The sequence below is a fragment of the Microplitis demolitor genome, chromosome 9 (assembly GCF_026212275.2).
Source record: "Microplitis demolitor isolate Queensland-Clemson2020A chromosome 9, iyMicDemo2.1a, whole genome shotgun sequence".
NCBI lineage: Eukaryota > Metazoa > Arthropoda > Insecta > Hymenoptera > Braconidae > Microplitis > Microplitis demolitor.
Window position 1 is genome coordinate 18673307 of NC_068553.1, and position 25603 is coordinate 18698909.

The 25603-nt window shown below is 29.0% G+C and overlaps 2 protein-coding genes across 5 annotated transcripts in view; one reads left to right on the forward strand and one right to left on the reverse strand.

Moving 5' to 3' along the window:
- Positions 1-25603, forward strand: part of LOC103575603 (calcitonin gene-related peptide type 1 receptor) — a 108134-nt gene that overhangs the window by 72685 nt on the left and 9846 nt on the right. For all 4 annotated transcript variants that reach the window (XM_014443718.2, XM_053742030.1, XM_053742032.1 and 1 more), the window contains 2 exons: positions 21597-21703; positions 24499-24590. In XM_014443718.2, coding sequence (XP_014299204.1) covers positions 21597-21703; positions 24499-24590 — 199 coding nt within the window. The remainder of the gene's footprint in view (positions 1-21596; positions 21704-24498; positions 24591-25603) is intronic.
- LOC103575597 (uncharacterized) lies at positions 675-6557 on the reverse strand. Its single transcript, XM_008555443.2, has 16 exons — positions 6378-6557; positions 6027-6312; positions 5768-5953; positions 5504-5706; positions 5281-5437; positions 4876-5193; positions 4661-4805; positions 4428-4599; positions 3436-3711; positions 2532-2820; positions 2277-2462; positions 1998-2203; positions 1783-1939; positions 1389-1709; positions 1168-1312; positions 675-911 (listed from the first exon to the last, which is right to left on the reverse strand). Exons 1-16 carry the CDS (start codon positions 6513-6515, stop codon positions 755-757), a joined length of 3342 nt encoding a protein of 1113 aa, XP_008553665.2. The 5' UTR covers positions 6516-6557; the 3' UTR covers positions 675-754.

Here is a 25603-nt window from a genome sequence, read left to right on the forward strand (position 1 = left end):
GTTATTGCAAAATGCTCGGCTCTGATTAGACTCAGATTTTTAGATCTTTTCAGACCATTATAGTCAATAGTCATCAATAGGCTTCCATTCGATGGAAATTAGATCTGATGATCTTTAATTTGAATTACTTTAGTAACATCGAAGAAATTGTTCTTTTTAATGACTTCCGGGTAAAAAAATTTTGTCTGATTATGAGAAAAAAGTGCGACTTTGATCTAAAGTTGACCAAAATCAGACTAAAAATTATTGAAAACAAATCGAGATAAGGAATAGTACAACCAAAACCCAAAACTCGATCAAATTTCATACAATTTGATAGTATATAATAAATTACCCACTTTTTTTAATATCGAAACGCCTTGTTAATATTTAATATATATAATAACGGACGTGTTTCGTAGTAATTTTTTTTTCCTCGACAATTATATACTTTTTTATGAATTTTTTATCCACGAAACACATCTAGAATATTATACATAATAACAAATAATTACGCAAGATTCTGAGTCAATTATTCTGATGAATTTTAATAAGATTTATAAATTGATAACTGACATTTATGTTTTAATAATTTATTATAAATTTTATTAACTACGGCCATCTTTTATACGAACTATTAATTCCGGGATAAAAATTTAAAAAAAATTATGATGATAATAAAAATATCATGTATATTATAGATAAATCTTTTAATACAGCATTTATTGAAGAAAACATAATAAACACATACTACAAATTAACCCTAAATATAATATCAGTTTTCATTCTGAGTACTTCTTATTTTATGTAAAATGTTCGATTCATTAATAAGACTGAGGTCTTTTGATATTTTTAGACAGTTGTATTCAGTTGAATTGTCCACGGGTTCCCATACAACAGGAATTAGCTCAGATACTTTTGAATTTGGATTTCTGAAACAGAATTCAAAAAAAAAATTTTAGGTTATGATACTCGTGAACAGGTCGAATCCATTTACTCAGAACTTCCCCTCAATTCTGATCCCCACTACAAGCTGCGGTCTTTTACCCAATGGTATACATTTGTATATAGATATGAGCGCATGCGTAGTTTACTCTTTAAAGAAGAAGGAGCATTAGATAAATCGGAAACTGTCCGAGGTTATGGAATTCGACTGTAATTTTGAGCAAATTGACAAAAAGTCATTACCCAGTTTTTGCAAAATTAGTCCATAGTTCAACGAATCTTTCCTGGATATCACGTTCAGTTGTACCAGGTGCTGGTGGCTCTATTCCGATTAGTTTCATCAATTTTGGAAAAAATATATAATGTAGATCTTCACCATGCGAAGTACCTGACGATAAATACAAATAGAATCATTATAAATTTTTTTACACGCTTGTATATAAAACATTAGTATTTATTTGTACCTTCCAAATTCGTGGCGAACAATTTCTGCATCATCGAGGTCTCTTTTGAGTAATAATCAAATTTATATAGATATGCTGGTATGTCAGATACCGACAATTGAGTTTCAAGTGTATCGTGGATATTTATTACAAAAAGTCTTGCGCTTAGCAAATCTACAATTGTTTGAGCATTTTCACTTGCGATTTTTTTTGAACCCATGAAAAATTTATTGATGTCTTTCACAGATACATTTTGGTCTTGCAGAAATTTTTTTTCACTTGGGAATAGAAACAATGTGTCTTGATTAGCATCTATTTCGGAGTACTGGTCGTCTCTTATATCTAAATAAAATTTATTCGAGCATGGGTAGAATTAATAAAAAGATAACTTCAAAATTTGATTACTTGTCAGTACCTGCCAAAAATATAATGGCCTCGTGACTTGTGTAACCGATGATATGTGGAACTTTGATACCAGATTTAGCAGCTTCTTGTACTGGAATACCCAAAAAAGGATTTTTTGATTTTGAGTCCATTGACGGAGCGAAAGGAAGTTTGAACTCATAGAAATTCTGCAGAAAAAGTATTTGAAATAAATATTTTTTAAAATTAAAGTCCGAATTTCATTACCGACATCACATTAGGCGGCTGCGCCGCTCTGACTAATTTATCAACATCGACGCTTTTGAAATATTCAATAATTTTTTTCGTATCAAAAACTTTATTTCCCAATTTTTCTGCTATTTTTTCACTTTCTCTGATCATAGACTCTGCTGATACACTTGCCCATGGATTCGTTGCAACTCCGCTTTGCAAAATAGCTTTATGAAATAATCCTGAAAAATTCCAATCATAATTTCATGAAACAAATAGAGGATAAATGATAAATTTCATTTTGTTTATGCAAACCTTGAGCTAGAGGAGATAAAGTCAAATAATGAACGGAAGCACTTCCAGCACTTTCACCAGCAATCGTAACATTATTTGGATCCCCACCAAATTTATCAATATTCTGCTGTACCCATTTCAGAGCCATCAGCTGATCTTTTAACCCCTGGTTACCTGAAGCCTCTTCATCGTCCAAATTAAGAAAACCTACGATTCATTCAATTATTTATTTTTTTATTCAAATAAAATAACGGAATTTTGGAAACTCGTATCAACCTAATATTCCCAGACGGTAGTTCATCGTGACCAAAATAACGTCTTTCTCAATAAGATAATCCGGACCATATACGTCATCATTTCCAGAGCCAATAATAAAGGCGCCGCCATAAATCGACACTATAACAGCTCGTGGTACATCAGGTTTCAACTCCGTTGTATAGACGTTCAAATAAAGACAGTCTTCATTTCCGATCACTTGTTGCGTTAAAATATCTCTCTGCACACATTTGTCACCATATTCTTTGGCATCCTTGACATCAGACCATGCTTCCACTGGTTCTGGGTCCTTGTACCAAATTTCTCATTAGTTATCAACCCGGGTCAAAAAAATTGATCTGATTTCAGTCTAATTAGAATATATTTGAACTAATTGGTCTATCTTCAAATTTTGATAAAAATTTTCAGCCGTTTCCGATCGTTTTTAGATCAAAAACATAAAAATGATAGGCAGTAAAAGTCTGATTTTGGTACAGGCGACCGAAACCAGACTGAAAATTATTGAAAACCGGGAAAACAGTCTAAAAGAGTAGTAGGAGCAAATTTCTATTAAATTTCACATCTTAATTGAATACAAATCCCAGGTAAAAATATTTAGCCGAAATCATAGGATTTTATTCAAAGAGACCTAAATTTTCCTGAAATCTCATTGAAGCCGTTGAATTTTATTGGGAAAGGTCGAAAATTGGTTGAAATTTTGTTATTCTTAATAAATGGGCCGAAATGTGACTCGGCCACTTTTCAGTCTAGAAAAACTTATTACATGGCTTGAAATTTTTTAACCCGTAAATAAAAAGTAAAATTGAATAGAAAGAACTTAAAATTTTCACTTTATTCAAAACAAATCAAATTTCATGACCCTGGAGTTCAAATAAATCTGCAAAGAGACCAAAATATACAAAACCTTGAATCTCAAATCTTCAATTGGTGGTTTAGCGAACGGAATACCTCGAAATGCGTAGAAATTCTTTCCATTTACAGTTTTTTCTTCAATACCTTGCAATTTTCCACCTTGAACTTGTACAATAGGTCTCTTTGTTTCGGAATCTACAGACTTACTTGACAGCACTGATTTTGTAATGACACTTACTAATAATAAGCAATTCAAAATTTTTAAATGAGACTTCATCGCGCAACAATTTTTTCTAAGATTACTAGCAATCTGCGATCTCACAGCTTCCTGCTGACAATTATTTCATATTTGCGATCAACACATACATTTATTATAAAAATTGCACTTATTAAGTTCTCCCTACCCCTTTCCACATTTTTTTCACACATTAAAATAATCAGTAGATTTAATTTTCCATGCAGCTGTCCCAAGTCCAAAGTAATCAGGAAATACTTATATAACACATTATAAACACAATCATTCGTAATAATGATACATAAAATTACCTCTACGATAAAGTAATAAATAATGCATTATTAATTACATCGAATTATCATAATAGAGCGATTTATTTATGTCTCGCTTTACGACTGAGCAAGTTGGCATTTTTTTTTCTATACTATGAATTACGATCTGGTAGTAAAGTAAACAACTAATAATTAATTGCCGATAATGATCTATACAAAAAAATGAATTTTTTGGCGGGAAAAGTTTGAACTTGTCCTAAAAAAATTTCTACCGAAGGTTATTTGGATAATTTATTTTATTAAGCAGAAGCCATACGAAAAAAATATATATATGGGAAAAATTGAATATATGTCTCATATATGCGGCATGTATTCAAATTTGCCCGAATATATACCGATGTATACTTAAGATATTTTTTTATTCGCTTTCAAATCATTACATTCATATTTTAGAGAACAGATATTTCATTAGCATCAATTTGTTAATTTTGATTTAAAATCTTCCAGTAAATGCATGAAGAAATCGACATAAAATACCAACAGAGAGTATAAATTTTCTTTATGAGTACTTTTTGATATTTTCTGTAAAATGTTTGATTCTTTGATCAAACTGAGATCTTTTGAAATTTTTAGACAGTTGTATTCTGTAGAACTATCCACCGGTTGCCATTCAATAGGAACCAGTTCCGAAACTCCCGAATTTGGATTTCTGAAAAAATGTCACATGAATAATTTTAGCCATATACTTGTGGATTGCGAAGTATACGTACCCAGTTTTAGCGAAATTAGTCCATAATTCAAGGAATCTTTCTTTTACAATGTAATCAGTAGATCCCGAAACTGGTGGTTTGATTCCGAGTTTTTCTGCACTTTTTGCCAGGAATAAATATGATAAATCGTCGGCATGAGAAGTTCCTATCAACACAAAATTCCATAAATTTTGATTAATGCCATTCTGCTTGAAGACTCTTACTATCGACTATACCTTCTAAATCGGTCTTGAACATTTTTTTCACCGCTGAAATATTTCCTGAGCTATGATCAAATTTATAAAAGTATGTCGGTACATCCGGAATTGAAGATTGAATTTCCACTGTGTCGTGGATATTTATCAAAAAAAGTCCCGCGCTAACTAAATCCACGAACTGTTTATCGTTGTCACGTCTCACTTCTTTGTCCCCCATGAAAAATTTCTTGACATCCCCAACGGAAATATTCAAATGTTGCAAAAATTTTATTTGATTTGGGTGAAGTACTAACTTGTCATCGGCTTCTATTTCCGCGTAATTATCGTCCTGTAAACCTGAGTAAATTGATGTCAAAAAATATTATTTGACATCGGCTATTTTGAACTGATGAATTTTGAATCAATAGAAAAAAGTATATATACCTGCGATAAATATAATTCCTTCGTGGCTTGTGTGGCCAATAATGTGAGGTACTTTGATACCAGATTTAGCAGCTTCTTGTACCGGAATACTGAGAAATGGATCTTGAGATTTTGAATCTACTGATGGCACAAACGGAAATTTGACTTCATAAAAATTCTATAAAGAATAAATTATTTTTCATAAACAACCGAACAATGTTTTCTTCTGCCAAGTGACACTTACCTTCCAAGATATAAAAGACTCTTCCGCCTCAAGTAAGCTCTTTGTATCAACGGTCTTAAAATATTCCATAAGCTGTTTCGTATCTGAAATTTTATTCCCCAATTTCCCGGCTATTTTTTCGGCTTCTTCTTTCATAGGTGTCGACACACTTGCCCACGGGTTAGTAGCAACACCGCTTTGTAAAATCGCTCTATGGAACAACCCTATAAGAATTAACAACGTTAATTATAAAAGTAACTAAAGAATGTGTTAATTTCTTAAAACCTTGAGCAAGAGGAGAAAGAGTCAAATAATGAACAGAAGCAGATCCAGCGCTTTCACCAAAAATAGTAACACGATTCGGGTCACCACCAAATTTATCAATATTCTGCTGTACCCATTTCAGAGCCATGACCTGATCTTTCAATCCCTGATTACCTGGCGCCTCTTCGTCGTCCAAATTAAGAAACCCTATAATTCACTTGTTCATCAAAAAAAATTTCAACCCATGGCTAAGATATTCGTTACTAAATTTCAGACGAACCGAATACTCCAAGTCGGTAGTTTATCGTAACTACCACGACATCTTTCTCTACAAGATAATCTGGACCATACGTATCATCGTTTCCAGATCCGAACACAAAAGCGCCCCCGTGAATCCAGACCATAACAGCTCGTTTTTCATCAGGATTCAGTTCCGTTGTATAGACATTCAAATAAAGACAATCTTCATTTCCCATTACCATTTTAGTGAACCCATAGCTCGGACAAATGTTACCAAAATCCTTCGCTTCTCTCTCACCAGGCCATTCTTCCACTGGTTCTGGATCCTATTGAATCATTTCACAAATTATGAATTCTAATACCAAATTTATCAAAATTTAAAATACAAAACCTTGAATCTCAGCTCCCCAATTGGTGATTTCGCGTACGGAATACCTCGGAACGCGAAATAATTATTGCCATTGACATTCTTCTCTTCAATACCTCGCACTTTGCCCTCATGCACTTGTACAATTGGTCTACTAACCATCGAATTTACAGGCAAATCCTGACTTTGTACATTTTTTAAAACTATACTTAACAATGTCCCATAAAACATAACTTTGAATATTCGCTCCATCATATTCAACTCAACTAGACTCATTAGCCTTCTAGAGATCTGATTCAAATCGACTGTTGGTAGTCAACATATACTACCGGTTATTATATAGATAATTGACTATCCCACCTTTAATTACTGAATAACGACAGATCATAAATAGATACAGAAAAAGAGGTGATCTTGCAGCACCTCTGTACTCTGTGCAGTTTACCTTGATGAGTTTAACAAGGACACTCCTAAACTGAATGACTATATCACGCAACCGAATTTACTCGACAGTCTGTTCCGTAACACCACGTGTATAAACACTATTTGTCTACGACATATCACATAATCATTATCAAGAATGTCATCGCAATGGCAATGACAGATCCCTTCCCTTTCTATTATGCTTCGTCACATTACGTGGTTGTTATTATAAATTCTGATACAAAATTATAACATAGATTTTTGATTACTCAAAAAATATTTAGATGTAGCAGATTTGTTTTACAATTTAGTAGGGGTGTGTAAATGGTGCTTGTATCGAATCGAATCGAATAATTCGAATTTTCGAATACTTCGAACATAATATTAATTCAAATAACCGCTTTTTCAAAAATTTCAAATTTATCTATACTCATTATAAAAAATTTTTTCCACAAGCAAAATCAATTATTGAAAGCAAAAAATGCCTTGAGACAAGGAAAGCTTTTAAAGTTCAAATAAGTCCGAAGTGTGATAAATTAAATCGAGCAATTTATTTTTTTTATAAAACTTTAACATAAATTAAACTACAGCCCGTAACTTTGAAACCATTTGTTTTACGACTTTATCTAACAAAGTTTTTATAGAGCCTGCGATGTATTATAAAAATATGAACTTTGATTTGTGACTAAAAAATTTAGTGTCTCAATTAACTGTAATTTTGGTCATTATAAAAATATAAATAATTTTTGGCATTTAACATATACCCAGTTTTGGCAAGTGGTCCATAAGTCCAAAAATAAAGATTTTTGGTGGATATCAAAACTACAAAAATTAAAAAAAAATCATTCTCATTAATACTGGATTCAAATTTCATAAAATCGCGTAAAATTTCATATATTTCGTGTAGAAAAATTGAATACCATTTCAAAATTTTTTTGAAGTTAATGAAATTTTGGAAAATCATTATCTGAATTTTATAAAATCATAAAATATTTCAGAATTTTATACTGTTTCTTAAAATGATAAAATCTTATGAAATTTCATAAAAAGAGTTTTTCACGTATACTGCATTTTTACGTTAACCAGATAAAGTAGAGACATACTGCAAAGTTATTGTATGAATTAAGAAAGACAGAGAGGTTTTAATTAAAGACCTAAAAACTTTGGTCGTATAAAGCCTCCTTCTGTATGAAAAGAGTAATGAGCTGGTCGGGTTGGTTACATTCCTAGATTTTCTTGAGATTTATATAATATGCACTGCATTTTCCATTGTATCCTTATAAGAAGATAATCTTGTGCCCAGAAACATCAACTACTTCATAAACTTTGTCATTATATATGACCATTTACAATCTTCTTCTAATTAATAACGTACACTTGTTGCGAACAAATAATATTTCAAATTTATTTTTATTTCAAAATATTGCGCATCTGCAGGCTGGAAAAAAATAATTAGAGCTTTTACAAAAACTAATTATTGCTATTATGTGTTTTTATTAAGAGTCTTATCTCTTGATAAATTTATAAAATTTTTTTTCGCTCATCATAGCATCTAACAAAGTTATTTATTATTATTATTATTATTTCCACCCTTATTTACAACCTCACTCTTATACTCAAACTCGCAGCTTCCGTTGGTAATTCTTTGAATTTTTTCATCTGTGACCCATAAACTCGAGCGAATGTCGGTCGTCACGTTCCTCTTTATCCTGTTGAAAGGAAATAAATAACTAAATATATATGTGTATAAATGAGTATTTTTTAAAGAGAACAAATTAAATGAAATATCACAAGTTATTTTTTTTATTTATTTTTTTTTTTTTTTTTTTTAAATAAAATTAATTTTTATTTAATTAGACAGAAAAAAAAATTTTACTACCCCTAAGAAAATTTTTGTCAAAAATTGAGTGAATTCGAAGCGGATGATTTTTTATTTAATCCCCTCCAAATTCACTCCCAATTTTTTCTAGTGAATCAATGTTACCTTTGAATAAATATATTAATATAATATTACATATATATATACATGGTTTCATTCGACTGAAACTATTTCAACAAAAGTACATTATAAGTTTGTGAGCGAATTTTCTGACTGTAAGGGGTTGAAAAGTATGTTGACTATGAACTTTTACAAGTATTTTGAATATTTTATCATAACTTACCTTCGAGTTCCATTGTTTTATGAGAAATCTTGTTTAATAATAATTCGATTTGAATCGAGTTGAGTATACGGAGTTTACTGAGAAAAAATTTCTATTTGGACAATGTTATTAAAACACTATAATCTATTCTATAATTTTTAACAAATTATTTAATAGACTCTATTTGGTTGACATTAATATTTCTCTCTCTAAGATAATAAAATCATTTGGTAAAGTTAATAAAATATTTATTCAATGGACAACTAAACTATTTCGTAGTGCCAACAAATCCAAATATTTGAAGCTAAATATTATTATATTAACTCTAATAAATATTACTTAGACACAAAAAAATATATTTATTTAGAATAAATATATATATTTATTCGAGGTTGATAAATATATATTTGAACCTAATGATTATTGATTTAAAAGTTGTGGTGTTAGGCAGCAGCAGCGGGAGTAGTTCGGTGCTCGCCACTAGATCGCGCCTACCATTTGTGGTGTCCCTGGTAAGAAACTTATTTAGAACTTTTATATTCGCCAGCTTGAAGCATTCATCTGACGGGTTATCCGCTGAAAATTTTCGATAGTAATAGAGGGGTAGCCTGTATTACACTATGACATTAATGTTTAATATTAATGTTTTACCTGAGCAATTTTTGTCATCGTACGAAAAAAAGTCCATGTCAAGGAACGAATTTATTTTTCTAAATATGCATTTATTTAACTGTCAAATAAATATCCTGTCATTTTAAAATAATATTTTATTATTATTAATAAGTCATTCTCTAAGGATCACTCATATATTCCATTATGTCTACTTTTTAAACTCTACAGGTAATCAATTTGATTTGATGCTTGCTACTAAACGCATAATTATCTTTACTAAATATTTTATAGTTTCTATTAATTTGTTTTGTTGGTCGATTATACAATATTTAGTGAAAACAACCAGAAATATGATTGACAATGGGCAATCAAATCATTTTCTCATCATAACCAAATTTTACTTGTCAGGAGAAATTTTTTTCTTATCGTTTAAAATATTCAAATACAACTTTAATTATTCAAACATGATCGATGTGAAAATACTTTTTCATAAAAACCAGTTTTCAAAAACATAAAAAAAATTTTTACATCCATGATTACATGTAATTTTTTCTTAATAACTGAAAAAATGAATGCATGTACGAACATAATACATAATGATGTATTTTACTAACGAAGGAGCTTTTGTGCTCATAAAATTGAAAAAAGAATTCTTCATCGCGTCCATTGACGTGCAGTTGAGCTGCAGGTCAACTAAACCCCCGGGCTTGACATTTCTCGTCTATTCAAATTTAATTCTGCGGGCCGAGTAAATAATGTTCATATTTTTATACTTTCTTATAGTTATAATCTAACAATAGCCTGTGTCAAATTGAAGTAACTCGAGTTGTTTTTAATAAATAATAGAATAGACGAAAATAAATCAGAACACAATATATATAATGTATATAATGTGTATAACATAGTGAGGATGGAGCAATAATTTATGATACTCTATAATGTAGAGGCAAGAATCCGTCTCGAGTCGAGTCGAGACTGGACTCGACCAATAGAAGGATGATGAGATTTACTCAAGGGTCATGTACGCGTTGTACCTTTGTTCAATTTCCAAACATGATATCATGGTTCGTCTCGTATGTCTCGTATGTACTGTATAGCAGTCTAGTGCACATATAATAGACATAGTCATAGTCATCATATCAGAGAACAGAGCAAAGGAGAGTAGAAACCCATAGAGAAGTGCACAACAATCGATCTCTCGTCGTTTATTTTATTAGCCTACCAATTCATCATCCTCCTCTCCATTGTTTTATAATTAATAACAATATATCCGAAAATTAAGTTGGAGAAAAAATAAACAAATCTGATCTGTTGAATTTTATTGAAGAAAGTAACGATAAAAATTGAGCCAAAGCTTAAATTTATTACAACTGTTACGATTTCGATACTTCGTTTCCTTTTAAAATGATGAAGAAATATAATTTTTCCATTTTCTTTTACTCTTGGAAAATTTTACTTTGATCAAAAATGGGGTGAATGTTCCAAAAGCCGGCTATTTGAGGTTATAACAAAGCTATAAAGTCTTTACAGAAAGTAAATCGTCTTCGGGAATCTTCGGCAATTGTCGGTGATCTTAAAATGTAACGGCGTGAAATCAGACTTGTTTTCTGCGAATTGGTGTAAAATCTGACGGTGAATTACTTTCTAGGAAAACTTTACATATGAAATTTTCCAGAGATTTCCCAGAGAAAGTCACTGTCGGTTTTTACTCCCACTCTTTGAAATCGAGTCTAACTTGACGCCGTTACAAACCGAAAACTACCGACAATTCCCGAAGACGACTAACATTCTGGGAAGACTTTAGACATGAAAATTTTTTAAGTAAAAAAGAACTCGAAGTACTAAAAAGCTGCACTGGTTACTTTTTGGTGCAGACCAAAATTAGTCGCTTTTTATAAAAAAATAAAATTATTTATGAATATAATTAATGATGATAATGATAAAAAAAATTATTATTTTGCTAATGAGAGATAAATTAAATTTGCATGTTTATCTAATTAATTCCATGCTCATGAACGGAGTTATTGAAGTCTATATAATGTTATTATTTTTTTTTTTATAAATATCAATTTAATGATAAAAATATTTCCATTAAATTGACGCCGTTTCTATTCAGTTTTTTTATTTTTACCAAATATATAAAAAAACTCATAATTATTTGACTTCAAAAAAAAAAAAAAAATAAATAACCGGCTGATAAAATAAATATAAGTGGCATTTTTATTATAAATAAAAAAAAGGCGGAGTTTTTTCTCGAGTAAAAAACTTGGCTCGTTAAAAATTTTTTCGGTAAACAAATTAAAAAAAAAGTATATATATATATATATATATATATATATATATATATATATATATATATATATATATATATATATATATATATATATATATATATAATTGTGATAAATGAATAAATGAAATAAAAATAGTTGTAAATATGGTGAAAAGTTTTTCGAGAGTTAAATAAAATGGGGTTTTAAATTCACGATGCTTTTAACGCGGACTTGCACGTTGAATTTTTTTTTTTTCTATAATAAAAATTTATATTTACGGTCTTTGATACGTGCACGAGTAAAGTCACATGTAGTATCAATTAAAAAAAATTACTAGTAGGTTATAGCGAGTGTGCATATTTTTTTTTTTACATTAGTTAGACAGCTTTTTATTGTCCCATCACTTTTCCTGTTTGGCACTCCGTAGGTCTACGGGTTTCTAGGGAATGCATAGAGATAAAGTGCATCGCAGACGAGGTAGGTTGCTTCTCTTAGAAGAATGAGTAACCTATTTACCTTTGAAATGCATAAAATACACTCTATATATGTACATATATACATATATATAACTAGCACTTACGGGAGTGTTCGAAAAAGAGGGAAGAAATGATCAGTCAAGTATATTGAGAACAATGGACCTTAATTTTTCAAATTATATTTTTTTTTTTGCAAGTGAGGAAACCTAAGATAATTATGAAAGCTATTTCATTGATTAATTTTAATTATTATTATTAAATATTTATTTTTTTTTTTTAGTAAAAACTGATAGATTTGTTTTTTTGATTGACTTACTGTTCAAACCACTTTAATTCCTAAACTATTGGTCTGAGGTAATTTTTGAAGAGGACCAAAATCATAGGAAATTTAATTTCCTATAATATTGGTCTCCATATAAATTATCCTAGAATTAATAATTTAGAAGATACAGCCAATCAAAGTCAATACAAATAAAATCATTATTTTTAAAAAATATCAAATCAGTTAAACAGCTATAACTTTTTAAAACTTGATTCAAAATAATTTTTTATAAGGACCAAAGTCATAGTAAATTTAATTTCCAACAATTTTGGTCTCTTTATAAATTATCCTAGAATTAATAATTTAGAAGATACAGCCAATCAAAGTCAATACAAATAAAATCATTATTTTTAAAAAATATCAAATCAGTTAAACAGCTATATCTTTTTAAAACTTGATTCAAAATAATTTTTCATAAGGACCAAAATCATAGGAAATTTAATTTCCTACAATTTTCATCCTTACACAAAATACCCTAGAGTCGATAGTTCTAAAGATACAGCCAATTAAAGTTAATAAAATTCCTCAGTATAAAAAAAATTTCCAATAAATTAAATTAAATTTATTTATTGATCATCTGAGGTCATGATGACAATAAACGCACAATTTTCCCCTTTTATAAATGCCATCAACAATAAAAAAAAATTATCGATACGAAGGGTTTTAAAAATAGGCGGCCGTTCAGTCAACAAATTGTTATTATTATTCCTCCGCCTGGCTTTAAATTACACAATAATCCAATTGGACAGTTTGTGTGTACCCTGTACGTAGTAACATATAATAAAATCTATTTAACACAATGGGCAACAAATAACAGGTTCATTTTATGAGCAATAACGAGTTTATTAGGTATAGAATATAAATAAAAAAATAAATAGGGATCGAGATCGAGATAGAAATAGAAATAGAGTATGAAGTTTAATAGAAAAGAAATTAAATTACTCAGTGGTGATAGATAGTAACATACAAGTACGTATGTTATCTATTACGACCCGAGGCGTGGTGAGAATTTAGTTAGAGATCCAATGTGCAATCTCACTCAGGCAATTAATGCAACCCATATCCAGAGCCAGACCCATACCCATACCCATACCCGTCAGAAGAACTAGAGCAGTAATAGTTGTGAGGTGAGGGTCCGCTGAGAAATGTCTGAGGGAGTGATGTAACTACCAAAGGGATGTGAAAAATATCTACGGTAATAAACGATCAGTTTGCTTTAGTTTTTTTAATACCTGACAATAATAGACCAACAGTTTATTAATAAATGGAAAAAAATTTATCTTTTGTCGATGGGACGAAATTTGATCTTTTTATTTGAATATTTAATTTCGTAAACTATGATGATAGCGAAAGAAAATTATCATTAATTTTTTTTTTTTTAAGAGAAATAGGAGAAAAATATAAAAGGAAAATGAGCTGGAAATCCCTGAGGCGATAAAGAAATTCCACTAGACTGGAGATACAGTTTTGTATTTGCAGTAATAGTATTTCTCTCGGTTTCCCGGCTCTCAATTTACTAAAGAATTCTATACGTTGGTGTATATGGGAAAAAAAATATTTATTTTTTTAAATTACATTTATTTTAAATTTTGGGATAATGGTGGAGAGAAAACTTTGAATTGTGTGGCTAAGAAATTTTTGAATTTTATTTTTTTTATTTTTTACTCTTTGATTTTTGGCGGCTGGTTTGGTATCGGGAGTTTTGAAATTTTTAATAGCCCGTAATTTTTTCCCTGTTAGGAATAACCCATTACAATATAAACGTTTTTTGTTCCTTATGATGTCCTTTAGGAGAAAACAATTCGAAACTTCCAGAAAAAAATTTATTTTTTTAGTAATCGTCATCGGGCAGATACGGGCAGATGACACTGTCTATGCATTTTTATGAAAAACAGCCTGTAACTTTGCTCCTGTTGGGAATAACCCATCACAACATAAACGTTTTTTGTTCATTATGATGTCCTTTAGTAGAAAACAATTCAAAACCTCCGGAAAAAAATTTATTTTTTGAGTATTCGACATCGGGCAAATACGGGCAGATGACACTGTCTATGCATTTTTATGAAAAACAGCCTGTAACTTTGCTCCTGTTGGGAATAACCCATCACAATATAAACGTTTTTTGTTCCTTATGATGTCCTTTAGGAGAAAACAATTCGAAACTTCCAGAAAAAAATTTATTTTTTAAGTAATCGTCATCGGGCAGATACGGGCAGATGACACTGTCTATGCATTTTTATGAAAAACAGCCTGTAACTTTACTCCTGTTGGGAATAACCCATCACAATATAAACGTTTTTTGTTCATTATGATGTCCTTTAGTAGAAAACAATTCAAAAGCTCCAGAAAAAAATTTATTTTTTGAGTATTCGACATCGGGCAAATACGGGCAGATGACACTGTCTATGCATTTTTATGAAAAACAGCCTGTAACTTTGCTCCTGTTGGGAATAACCCATCACAATATAAACGTTTTTTGTTCCTTATGATGTCCTTTAGGAGAAAACAATTCGAAACTTCCAGAAAAAAATTTATTTTTTAAGTAATCGTCATCGGGCAGATACGGGCAGATGACACTGTCTATGCATTTTTATGAAAAACAGCCTGTAACTTTACTCCTGTTGGGAATAACCCATCACAATATAAACGTTTTTTGTTCATTATGATGTCCTTTAGTAGAAAACAATTCAAAAGCTCCAGAAAAAAATTTATTTTTTGAGTATTCGACATCGGGCAAATACGGGCAGATGACACTGTCTATGCATTTTTATGAAAAACAGCCTGTAACTTTGCTCCTGTTGGGAATAACCCATCACAATATAAACGTTTTTTGTTCCTTATGATGTCCTTTAGGAGAAAACAATTCGAAACTTCCAGAAAAAAATTTATTTTTTAAGTAATCGTCATCGGGCAGATACGGGCAGATGACACTGTCTATGCATTTTTATGAAAAACAGCCTGTAACTTTACTCCTGTTGGGAATAACCCATCACAATATAAACGTTTTTTGTTCATTATGATGTCCTTTAGTAGAAAACAATTCAAAAGCTCCAGAAAAAAATTTATTTTTTGAGTATTCGACATCGGGCAAATACGGGCAGATGACACTGTCTATGCATTTTTATGAAAAACAGCCTGTAACTTTGCTCCTGTTGGGAATAACCCATCACAATATAAACGTTTTTTGTTCCTTATGATGTCCTTTAGGAGAAAACAATTCGAAACTTCCAGAAAAAAATTTATTTTTTAAGTAATCGTCATCGGGCAGATACGGGCAGATGACACTGTCTATGCATTTTTATGAAAAACAGCCTGTAACTTTGCTCCTGTTCGGAATAACCCAACATACCATAAACGTTTTTTGTTCATTATGATGTCCTTTAGTAGAAAAAATTAAAAAAAGTCCTGAGAAAAATTATTTTTTCGACTTATGATTGGAAAAGATGATTGTCTTTATATTTATATGACGTAGCCCTCAGATTTGCTCCGGATAGAAATAACTCTCTGCAACATGGGCATTTTTTGTTCCTTATCGTGTCCTTCACGAGAAAAACTATAAAATTTACCAATCAATAACTTCACTTTAAAAAAAAGTCTCCAACCCCCCTGGAGATCGTGAGCTTCTAAGAAGCAAACCTACAAACCTTCCGTTAGCAGATCTACTTCCGTTGAAATAAAGATTCAAACCAATTGATTCGTCCCAGAGATACCGTACAGCAAAAATTACTTTTTTCACCAGATTCCATCAAACGATATCTGAACAAGCCGACTGATTTTATTGCTCCTTATCCGGCAATCAGGGCTCACCAGGAATGATATCTTCCTAAACATTCAAACCCATCTGATCAACAGTTTGCTTTTTTTCAAATCGCATTATAAAATATGTCGTTGACATTTATTATTATTTCATTTTCAAATATTCATATATACATTAACTAAGTGGTCTTTATATCGAAGTTTATTCCATGCATATATTATACCTTCCATCAATATGATTATGGAAATAGTCAAATTTGCGCATGCACAGAAAGTAGCAGACCTACTGAAATAATGCATTACATTAATTTATTGGCATTCAAATTTCTCAAATCAATAATTTCCGTATGAAATTTTGAATTTCGATAATATATATACATATATATGTACGTGTGTAGATATTTGTCTGTAAATAGATGGATAATACGATTAAAGAAGATCAGAGGTAGCTAAATATCTGACAGCTGTTACATGACACTGACACTTGATATATTGAATATCAAATAATTGCAACAGAATTAGTGCCCATGTAATTCCGGGTTTAATTTATCATAATAAAATATATCGAATAGACTTATATAATTATTCCGGAAAAAAGTTTCAAGCCGAAAATTTTTAATTTTTTTCTCACCCGAAAAATGAGGGAAAGTTGACCGAAAATATTTAAAATTTCAGTGTGTTTTCGAACAACTTCCGGTTTCTTACATTAAAATTTTACAGTTTCCGCGAAATTTCGGCCAAATTTTGATCTCTTTTGATAAAACTCTAATTTCGGTGTGATATCAGCCAAATTTAGATTTCTCGGAATTTTTTTCAGAAAAAGCAGTTGTCACTATGCTAGTCATCAGTAACTTGTGTAGTTCGGTGTTCGCCACTAGATCGCGCTCACCCTTTATATTTGTCCCTGGTAAGAAACTTTTTTATGACGTTAATGTTCGATATTGATATTTCTAATAATGTCGAATAATTTGTTGAACTTTTTAGAAATGTTAAATTACAAAAAAAAATATTTAAAAAAATTGCACTTGTAGTTTTTAAAATTTTCTACAAGTGCATATTTTTAGATTTTTTTTTTCGTAATTAGGTTTCTAAAAAAAAACATCCGAAAATTTTAAATTTATAATATTATTATAATCAACGTTGAATAAATTCATTAGACTAATTAATTGATCAAAATTAACTCAATTACAACTACTGAAGTAATGAAGCTCTGCATTTTTATAATTAAGATAATTAAACCTAAATTTTTTTTTATATTTAATATTCTTTCAAATCTCTGCGACTTTATTTTCATTGACACAAAATTTAATAAATTACTTCAGAAAAATATTAAATTCTTTTAATTAATTTAATGTAATTATAAAGTACTTTTAGTAATTACAAGAAATATAAAAATTACTTTTAAAATAAAAATCTTAATTTTATTTAATATCAAAGTTTCAGTTTAAAAATTCCCGGGAAAAATGGACCCGCAGTTTTTTTTTAAATTTTCGTTCTTTTAATTTTTTTTATTGGAAAATTATAACGAATAAAATTCAAAAATTATAGACGAATATTTTGGAAAAGAGACCGATTAATAGGAGATAGAGTTAAAAATCATATGCATGTCACGTATGTGAAGAAAAATAAATAAAAACGTCCATTTACTTAAATGGCAAAACAAATAAAATTAAAATGATAATTTTTTTTTTACTAAATCCCTTTATTTTACTACCAAATAAATCTCAGGTTTGATTTAACTGGGCAATAGCAATATTTATTTATAGTTCATTCATGCATTATTCTGGAAATGAAACACCGACGAATTTAATATAAATGTCAAACGTGTTATTTATAAAAAAAGACAAAATTTTTATGACAAACGTAACATCGATCCCGAGTAAAATGAATCTACGTCACGCTTTAAGCTTTCATCGCAAAACAATAAAATATGACCGTTCAAAAAAATGTATGATGGATTTTTATTGGGCTGGTTTGTAAATTAAAAAACCCCCCGGCGAATAATTTTTTTGTGACATTTATAGAATAATAAAAAAGTATTTACCCAACTGTCAAATAAAAGCTTCTGAAGTCTTGGGAATTAATTATTCCTCTATTTTTTTAGCGGGAAAAAAAAAATTAAATGAATTTCGAGGTTTTTTTTAGTTCATAGCTTCAAAGAATAGTTGCTGTGGAATAGAACCTAGGCATCGAATCAATTCCAGCATGTACACATTGTTAGACTGACTGCATTTGTCTCAAGTTATTGATGATGCAAGTGTGGTTTCGCTTGTTCGCTGGATTGTTACAAGTTTCATTTCTCTTATTCTATCTCTCACTTCTCTTTTCTCATCTATTTTCACTTCTATATATTCTTTATCATTCTATATACATATATATCTTAGACTGAATGTCTGATAAGAGATAGTGTAATAGTCGCTAGGAAATGAATTGATAGCTTATCATTATTTAAATTTTTATCATTAATGCAACTTAACTTTTTTTTAATAAAAAAAAAAAAACTATAATTTAATTTTCATTTTTAAAACTGGGTCATACGAAAACCGAGTACTTATTCTTAGACTAAAACGAAATTTGTATAACTTCTGTTCGAATTTTAACGAAATTTTACATAAAGCAGATGATGATAAATTTAAAAAAAAAAAAAAAAATATTTGAAAAAATTACACGTATAGTTTTTTAAATTTTCTACATGTGCATATTTTCAGTTTTTTTTTTTTTTATAATTCATTTGCTTAAAAAGAATTCAAAAATTTTCTGCTAACTTTAGGAATAAGTGTGAATGTAGCAGATGTCAGACAAATTTAAAACTATAAATAAATAGAGTAAATAATTTAAAAAATGGAATTTGAAAAAAATGCACTTGTGAATTTCAAAATTTTTTAAATGCCCATTTTTTCAAAATTTTATTTTATTAATTATTTACTCTATTTATTTATAATTTTAAATTCTGCTATATTCACACTCACAAAAAAAAATCCATAATTATTTTGTCATGCCCAATTTGCCCTTTTTCATATACATAAAATTTTTACCACACTTAAAAATTTTTAAAATCAAAAAAATTGATTTTTTCATATTGGAGTTGAAAAATTTATTTTAGTAATTTAAAAATAAAACCATTCCACTTTGCTGTGAAAAGAAGAAATACATCAACATTGCTAGTAATAATTTATAGCTTTATATATATATTAAACTTCAACAGCAATATCGTGAATCAATATAACACTGTAGACATTTTATACTCACATACGTGATTGACGACATGTATAAAGTGAGTGACGTATAGATGACTTGTTGTTCCGTCTTAGATTACTTTTTTCCTGCACCAACAAATTTATTATTTATTAACTAATTAATAAAAAATTTTACAAAGATTGCTTCGTATTTTGTTAAGATTAAATTTCAAATCAGTGGAAAATTAATGACGACAAGTTGAGATAAAATATTGGATGCGAGAAAAAAGAAAATTATTTCGAGATGGTAAAAGAAAGGGGTTGAACAAGCACTTATTGATCTTAATCTTATTTTTGTCCTGTCCCTCTGGGCTGGAGCCAAAATTAGACCGCGACAAACTGTTTTATTCATTATGCCAAGCACGTGTTTGGATACTTAATGTATTGAGTTTGTAACTCGTGATCGTAAATCTAATTTTTCATATAAATCATTTATTGATTTATTAAAAAATTACTTTTTAAAGATATATCCTACTGTGATTACTAAAAATATACACTGAGAAAGTATTTCTCTTTGGACGGCTAACTTTTGCGTAGAACCGATAGTGGAAAAGGAATTTCAAGAGAAAGAAAAGTATAAATTTTCCTACAGTTAAAAATTTTTTTTTTTTTTTCAAACTTTAAATTAAAATTCCGGCCGAACTACTGGAAATACGACAAAAATTGACTGCAACGATTTTGTAGATAATTAAATTCTCTACAAAAAAGATATCAGCAAACTTTTACGTACAATCGATAGTTTAGAAGAAATTCCAAAAGAAAGAAAATAACTAAATATTTTCCCAATAGTTGACGAATAATTTATTGATTCAAACTTTGAATTCAAATTCTGGCTGAACTACTGGTAATACGACAAAAATTGACTGCAACGATTTTGTAGATAATTAAATTCTCTACAAAAAAGATGTCAGCAAACTTTTACGTACAATCGATAGTTTAGAAGAAATTCCAAAAGAAAAAAAATAACTAAATATTTTCCCAATACTTGACGAATAATTTATTGATTCAAACTTTGAATTCAAATTCTGGCTAAACCACCAGAAATACGTCAATAACCATGTCTACAAATTTTGTAGCGAATTAAATTCTCTTCAAAAAAGGTATCATTGACTTTTGGCTCAAATTCAATATTTAAGCCGGAAATTACCTTCCAAGTTTTAATTATCCATTACGAACGATTTAATCAACAAGACCACAAAGTTATTAAAAAAAATTTAATAACTCTTAAGATTAACGTTGTCTTGAATTTTTTATTGTCAATTTTCCACCATATTAAACTTTAAATAAAAGCTTTTCTATCATCCTAGTAAATGGCTAAAGAATTCCGTAGAAACAAACCGAAGACAAGAAAATCCCTTTAGACTTTAACAGAAACGTCTTTGTCCAATGCGTTCAATCTTCTTTACCTTCCATTTTAATTTTTTATTTTTTAAAATACCTCAAATTACTCAAGCCTCAGTTCTCCCCAACATAAATCATAAAAATATCTCCTTTAGAAAATAAAAACAATTATTTTTCACTCAACAATTCATTAAACGGAGGATTTAAATGAAAATCCACAGAAAAAAAAATTTTCTTGTCAAGAAATCCTTTTTTTTCTGTGCAATTAATTAATTAATTAATAACTAATTAGTCTTTATTTAAAATATATAAAGCAGAAGTTATATTTTGTATACCTCAGCACAAACTTTTCAATATAATATTCGGAAAGCTGTTTGATGATACCGCAAGCTTGTAAAATATTATACTTTCAAAGTAACCTGCTGTCTAAATTCGTTTACTCATGTGTTACAATTTTCTCTTTGAGTTTAAATTTTATGTAATACGTCAAAGTAACGCATGATAATTAATTTAAATTAACCCGAGTACCACTAAATAATTTATTTACTTACATAAACAAATAAGAAATTATTTATTTTTACCTTTAATTTTTATTTTTCCAAAAAACATCAAGTCTAGAGTTTAATTATAATAATAATTTGTTTTTCAAAATTTATGTTACAGTAATTGCCCATAAAATTTGTGAACCAAATGGAAGTTGGTTTAGACATCCAGAAACAAATAGTGTATGGAGTAATTATACAACTTGTGTAAACACTGATGACTTGCATGTAAGTAATTCATTAATTATTTAAAATAAAAAAAATTTTAAATTTAAATATTTACGCGCCATTATTCAAATTTTTTTCCTTTGACGAAAAAATTTTATTTTCATAAAAGCGTCGAAATATCGGTTCAATGCAGAAATACGATTTTCATTCATATATATATATATATATATATATATATATATATATATATATATATATATATATATATATATATACATGCATATGTATGTATATACATTCATAAAGGAAACATATATAAAATGTATGTGATCTATCTCATATTATCTAACAGAGTATAATGTTTACCAGAGCATACGAATCCAGTCATAAATATATATATATATATATATATATATATATATATATATATATATATATATATATATATATATATATATATATATATATATATATATATATATATATATATATATATATATATATATATGAAAAGAAAAACCAAAAAGAGAATTTCCTATCTACATTTTCATACTCATATAAATATCACACACGTGCATACATAAATATATAAAATGAGTGTCATATTTATGTGCGAAGGGTATATATATACATATATATGATTTTGTGTTTTATAAAGGGTGAATTGTTTTTGACAAGATAACATTTAGTCATATGTCAATTCATATAAAGTATAACAATTTGAAAACTAGTTACAATTGTCACATATGTGCACTGAAGATATTTTATATCTCATAAAATCCAGTGTAAAATAAAAAAAGTACTCGAGTTTTTATCCATTTTTGATAGTAAAATTCTGTAAAGAATTTTTTATGAAAATTAAATTCGGGTGATTAAACATTCAATTGGCGGTTGTTCGAATTGTACAATGATATTATAAATATATTTATGGAATAATATATTGGAGAATGTATACGGTATGAGGTATTTGACTTTTAGTATGAGTATTATTAATTTCGTGTTTATTGACTAATTAGCATTAAACTGAAATAATTATACATGATTGTAGTAATTTGTCCTGTCGTATTACGATTAATAGCTGTGATTATAATCTCCATGCACAATTGATGGTAATTGTATTATTTAGTATGTATTCTATTTTTATTTTTATTATTGAATGGGTTATTACTTTTTTTACAAAGCTTTCATTTTTTGTTTCCACTTGAACGATTGTAAATATTGTGACTCGGGTTTTATTTTATGAGAAAAAATTTCAATAGGAGTTATATTTCCAACGTAATGATACCAATTTTTTTATTGAAAAAGTAAAATTTCACTTGACATCAATCGAAAGGAGAAAAAAACGAGTTGTAATTTTTTTTATAATCTCAGAAAAAAATTTTGCCCTCCACACTTCGATAGAGAATCAGAAGACCTTTCAAACGAGTACCAACAAGCCATACTTATTTTTCATAACTAAAGTCATATTTATAAATACCAATAAACATATGAATTTATCAACCTAAAAATAAGTATGGCTTGTTGGTACTCATTTGAAAGGGCATTTGATGTACTTTTCAAAAAATTTACTCATTTTTAATTTTCCAAAAAATTACTCAGCCAACCATCAATTAATTAGCTTACAAAATAAATTGCCTCAATAAAATAATAAATAACAATTAAAATGTAATTGGATAAAGTGTTAATTTAATCTTAAGAATAATTGCATTACGCCAATTCAATAAGAGTGTCAAGACGAAGATTTAACCCGATTAAACATGTAAACATACATTGTCTTAAAGTAAACTTGAAGTTACTATTCAATTTGCAATTGCCAATGTTTGCCTTTCAGCTACAAAATAAATCCTTATATACATCTATATTTACTGTTCGAGTGTCCGGGTAATGGAAAGTGTTAAATCTGAGCCACAGATGCCAGTAAAAAAAAAAGTAAATAAACAAAATAAAACAAGGACACGGACAAAAAGAAAAATGAACTTCGGTTGTAGTTGTCAGTATATAGTAAGACAGTGAATGAGAACAGGAAATCCACTTTCCAACTAGAAAATTCATCAAGCTCGTTTCCGCCGGCTAACTCTTATATTAAACCCCAGTTCCATTTCTATTTAACTTCTCACTAGACTTTTATTTCCGACAGTAAATACCAAATTTATTTAAACTAAATGACAAAAAATTTTTCTACTCAGTACAACTTTGATGCATTGACACAAAAACTTTTTCTTTTAATTAAATTGCCATTTAAAAATTTCCTATGGACAAAACTTCTGACCAGAAGCAGTACAATTTTTCACAAGGATAAATTACCATGGAAAATAAATAAAACATTCCATTACATGAATTATAATCCATAATACATAAAAATTAAATATGGCGGCTACAAAATCGATTCACCAGAGGGTAGTTTATTAAACAGGATAATTATTATTATTAGAAGAGACAAAGAATCTTTGACGGTATCACATCGGTTTATTCCCCGGGCTTTTATGGAGTCTCATGAATGATTTAACACCATAAAATGTGTGTTCATATTACACATAAGAGTGAAGGATAGTGGGACAAAACAGTACAAGGAAGCAGTAGTTTATTATATCATTTTATTTTATATTTTTTATATATTAATTTTTTTCATCCCCTTTTTACGCTACTGAGAGCAGATCATATAACTTTGACGGCGGAGCTCGTTAAGGAGTGTCATTATCTCAAATGAGAATATACTGATAATATTATATGGAGGAGACAAATAGAGTAGAGCAGAGTAGAGAAATTCAGATCAAGATATATATACATATATATATACCTAGAGTGTAATGAGATATCTGTGTTAATAATTTAAACTCCCTTTAATTTTGTTCCAGTGGGCACAGCAGTTAAACATTATCTACGAAATTGGATATACGATATCATTAATTGCACTCATTGTATCTTTGGGTATTTTGTCATATTTTAGGTAAGTTTATTTGTCATTTATTTATTTACCTTTATGTACTTTATAAGCCTGAGGCAGATGCTGCAAATATGCCAGTTTTTTTTATTCCTTTTTAAAAAAATTTATAAAAGTATGATTCACGAGCCAAAGGTCAGTGCTACCAATTCATGATCGTTTAAATATTTTTTTAATAGAAATTTATAAAGATATGGTTCAATAGCCGTAGGCAAATGCTACCAATATGCCAGATCTTTTATCTCTTTTCAACAAAAATTATATCGATATTTTTCATGAGCCGAAGGCAAATGCTACCAATATTCAATAGTTAAATCTCCTTTTATATAATTCATTGATTCATGAGTATGTTTCATTAGCCATAGGCAAATGCTTCCAGTATGTTAGTTTTATTATTCCTTTTCAAAAAAATTTATAACAATATGTTTCTTAAGCCAAAGGCAAATGCTACCAATACGCGGTCATTTAAATCTATTTTTAATAAAAATTTATATCGGTACGTTTCACGAGCCGAAGGCAAATGCTACCAATATCAATATTTAAATTTCCTTTTCGTATAATTAAATGATTCATGGATATGTTTCATGAGCCATAGGCAAATGCTACCAGTATGCTAGTCTTTCTATCTCTTTTCAAAAAAATTCATATAAATATGTTTCGCGAGCCAAAGGCAAATGCTACCAATATCAATATTTAAATTCCCTTTTCGTATAATTAAATAATTCATGGATATATTTCATGAGTCATAGGCAAATGCTACCAGTATACTAGTCTTTCAATCTCTTTTCAAAAAAATTCATATAAATATGTTTCGTGAGCCAAAGGCAAATGCTACCAATATCAATATTTAAATTCCCTTTTCGTATAATTAAATAATTCATGGATATGTTTCATGAGCCATAGGCAAATGCTACCAGTATGCTAGTCTTTCAATCTATTTTCAAAAAAATTCATATAAATATATTTCTTGAGCCAAAGGCAAATGCTACCAATACGTAATTTAAATCTAAACTCCCTTA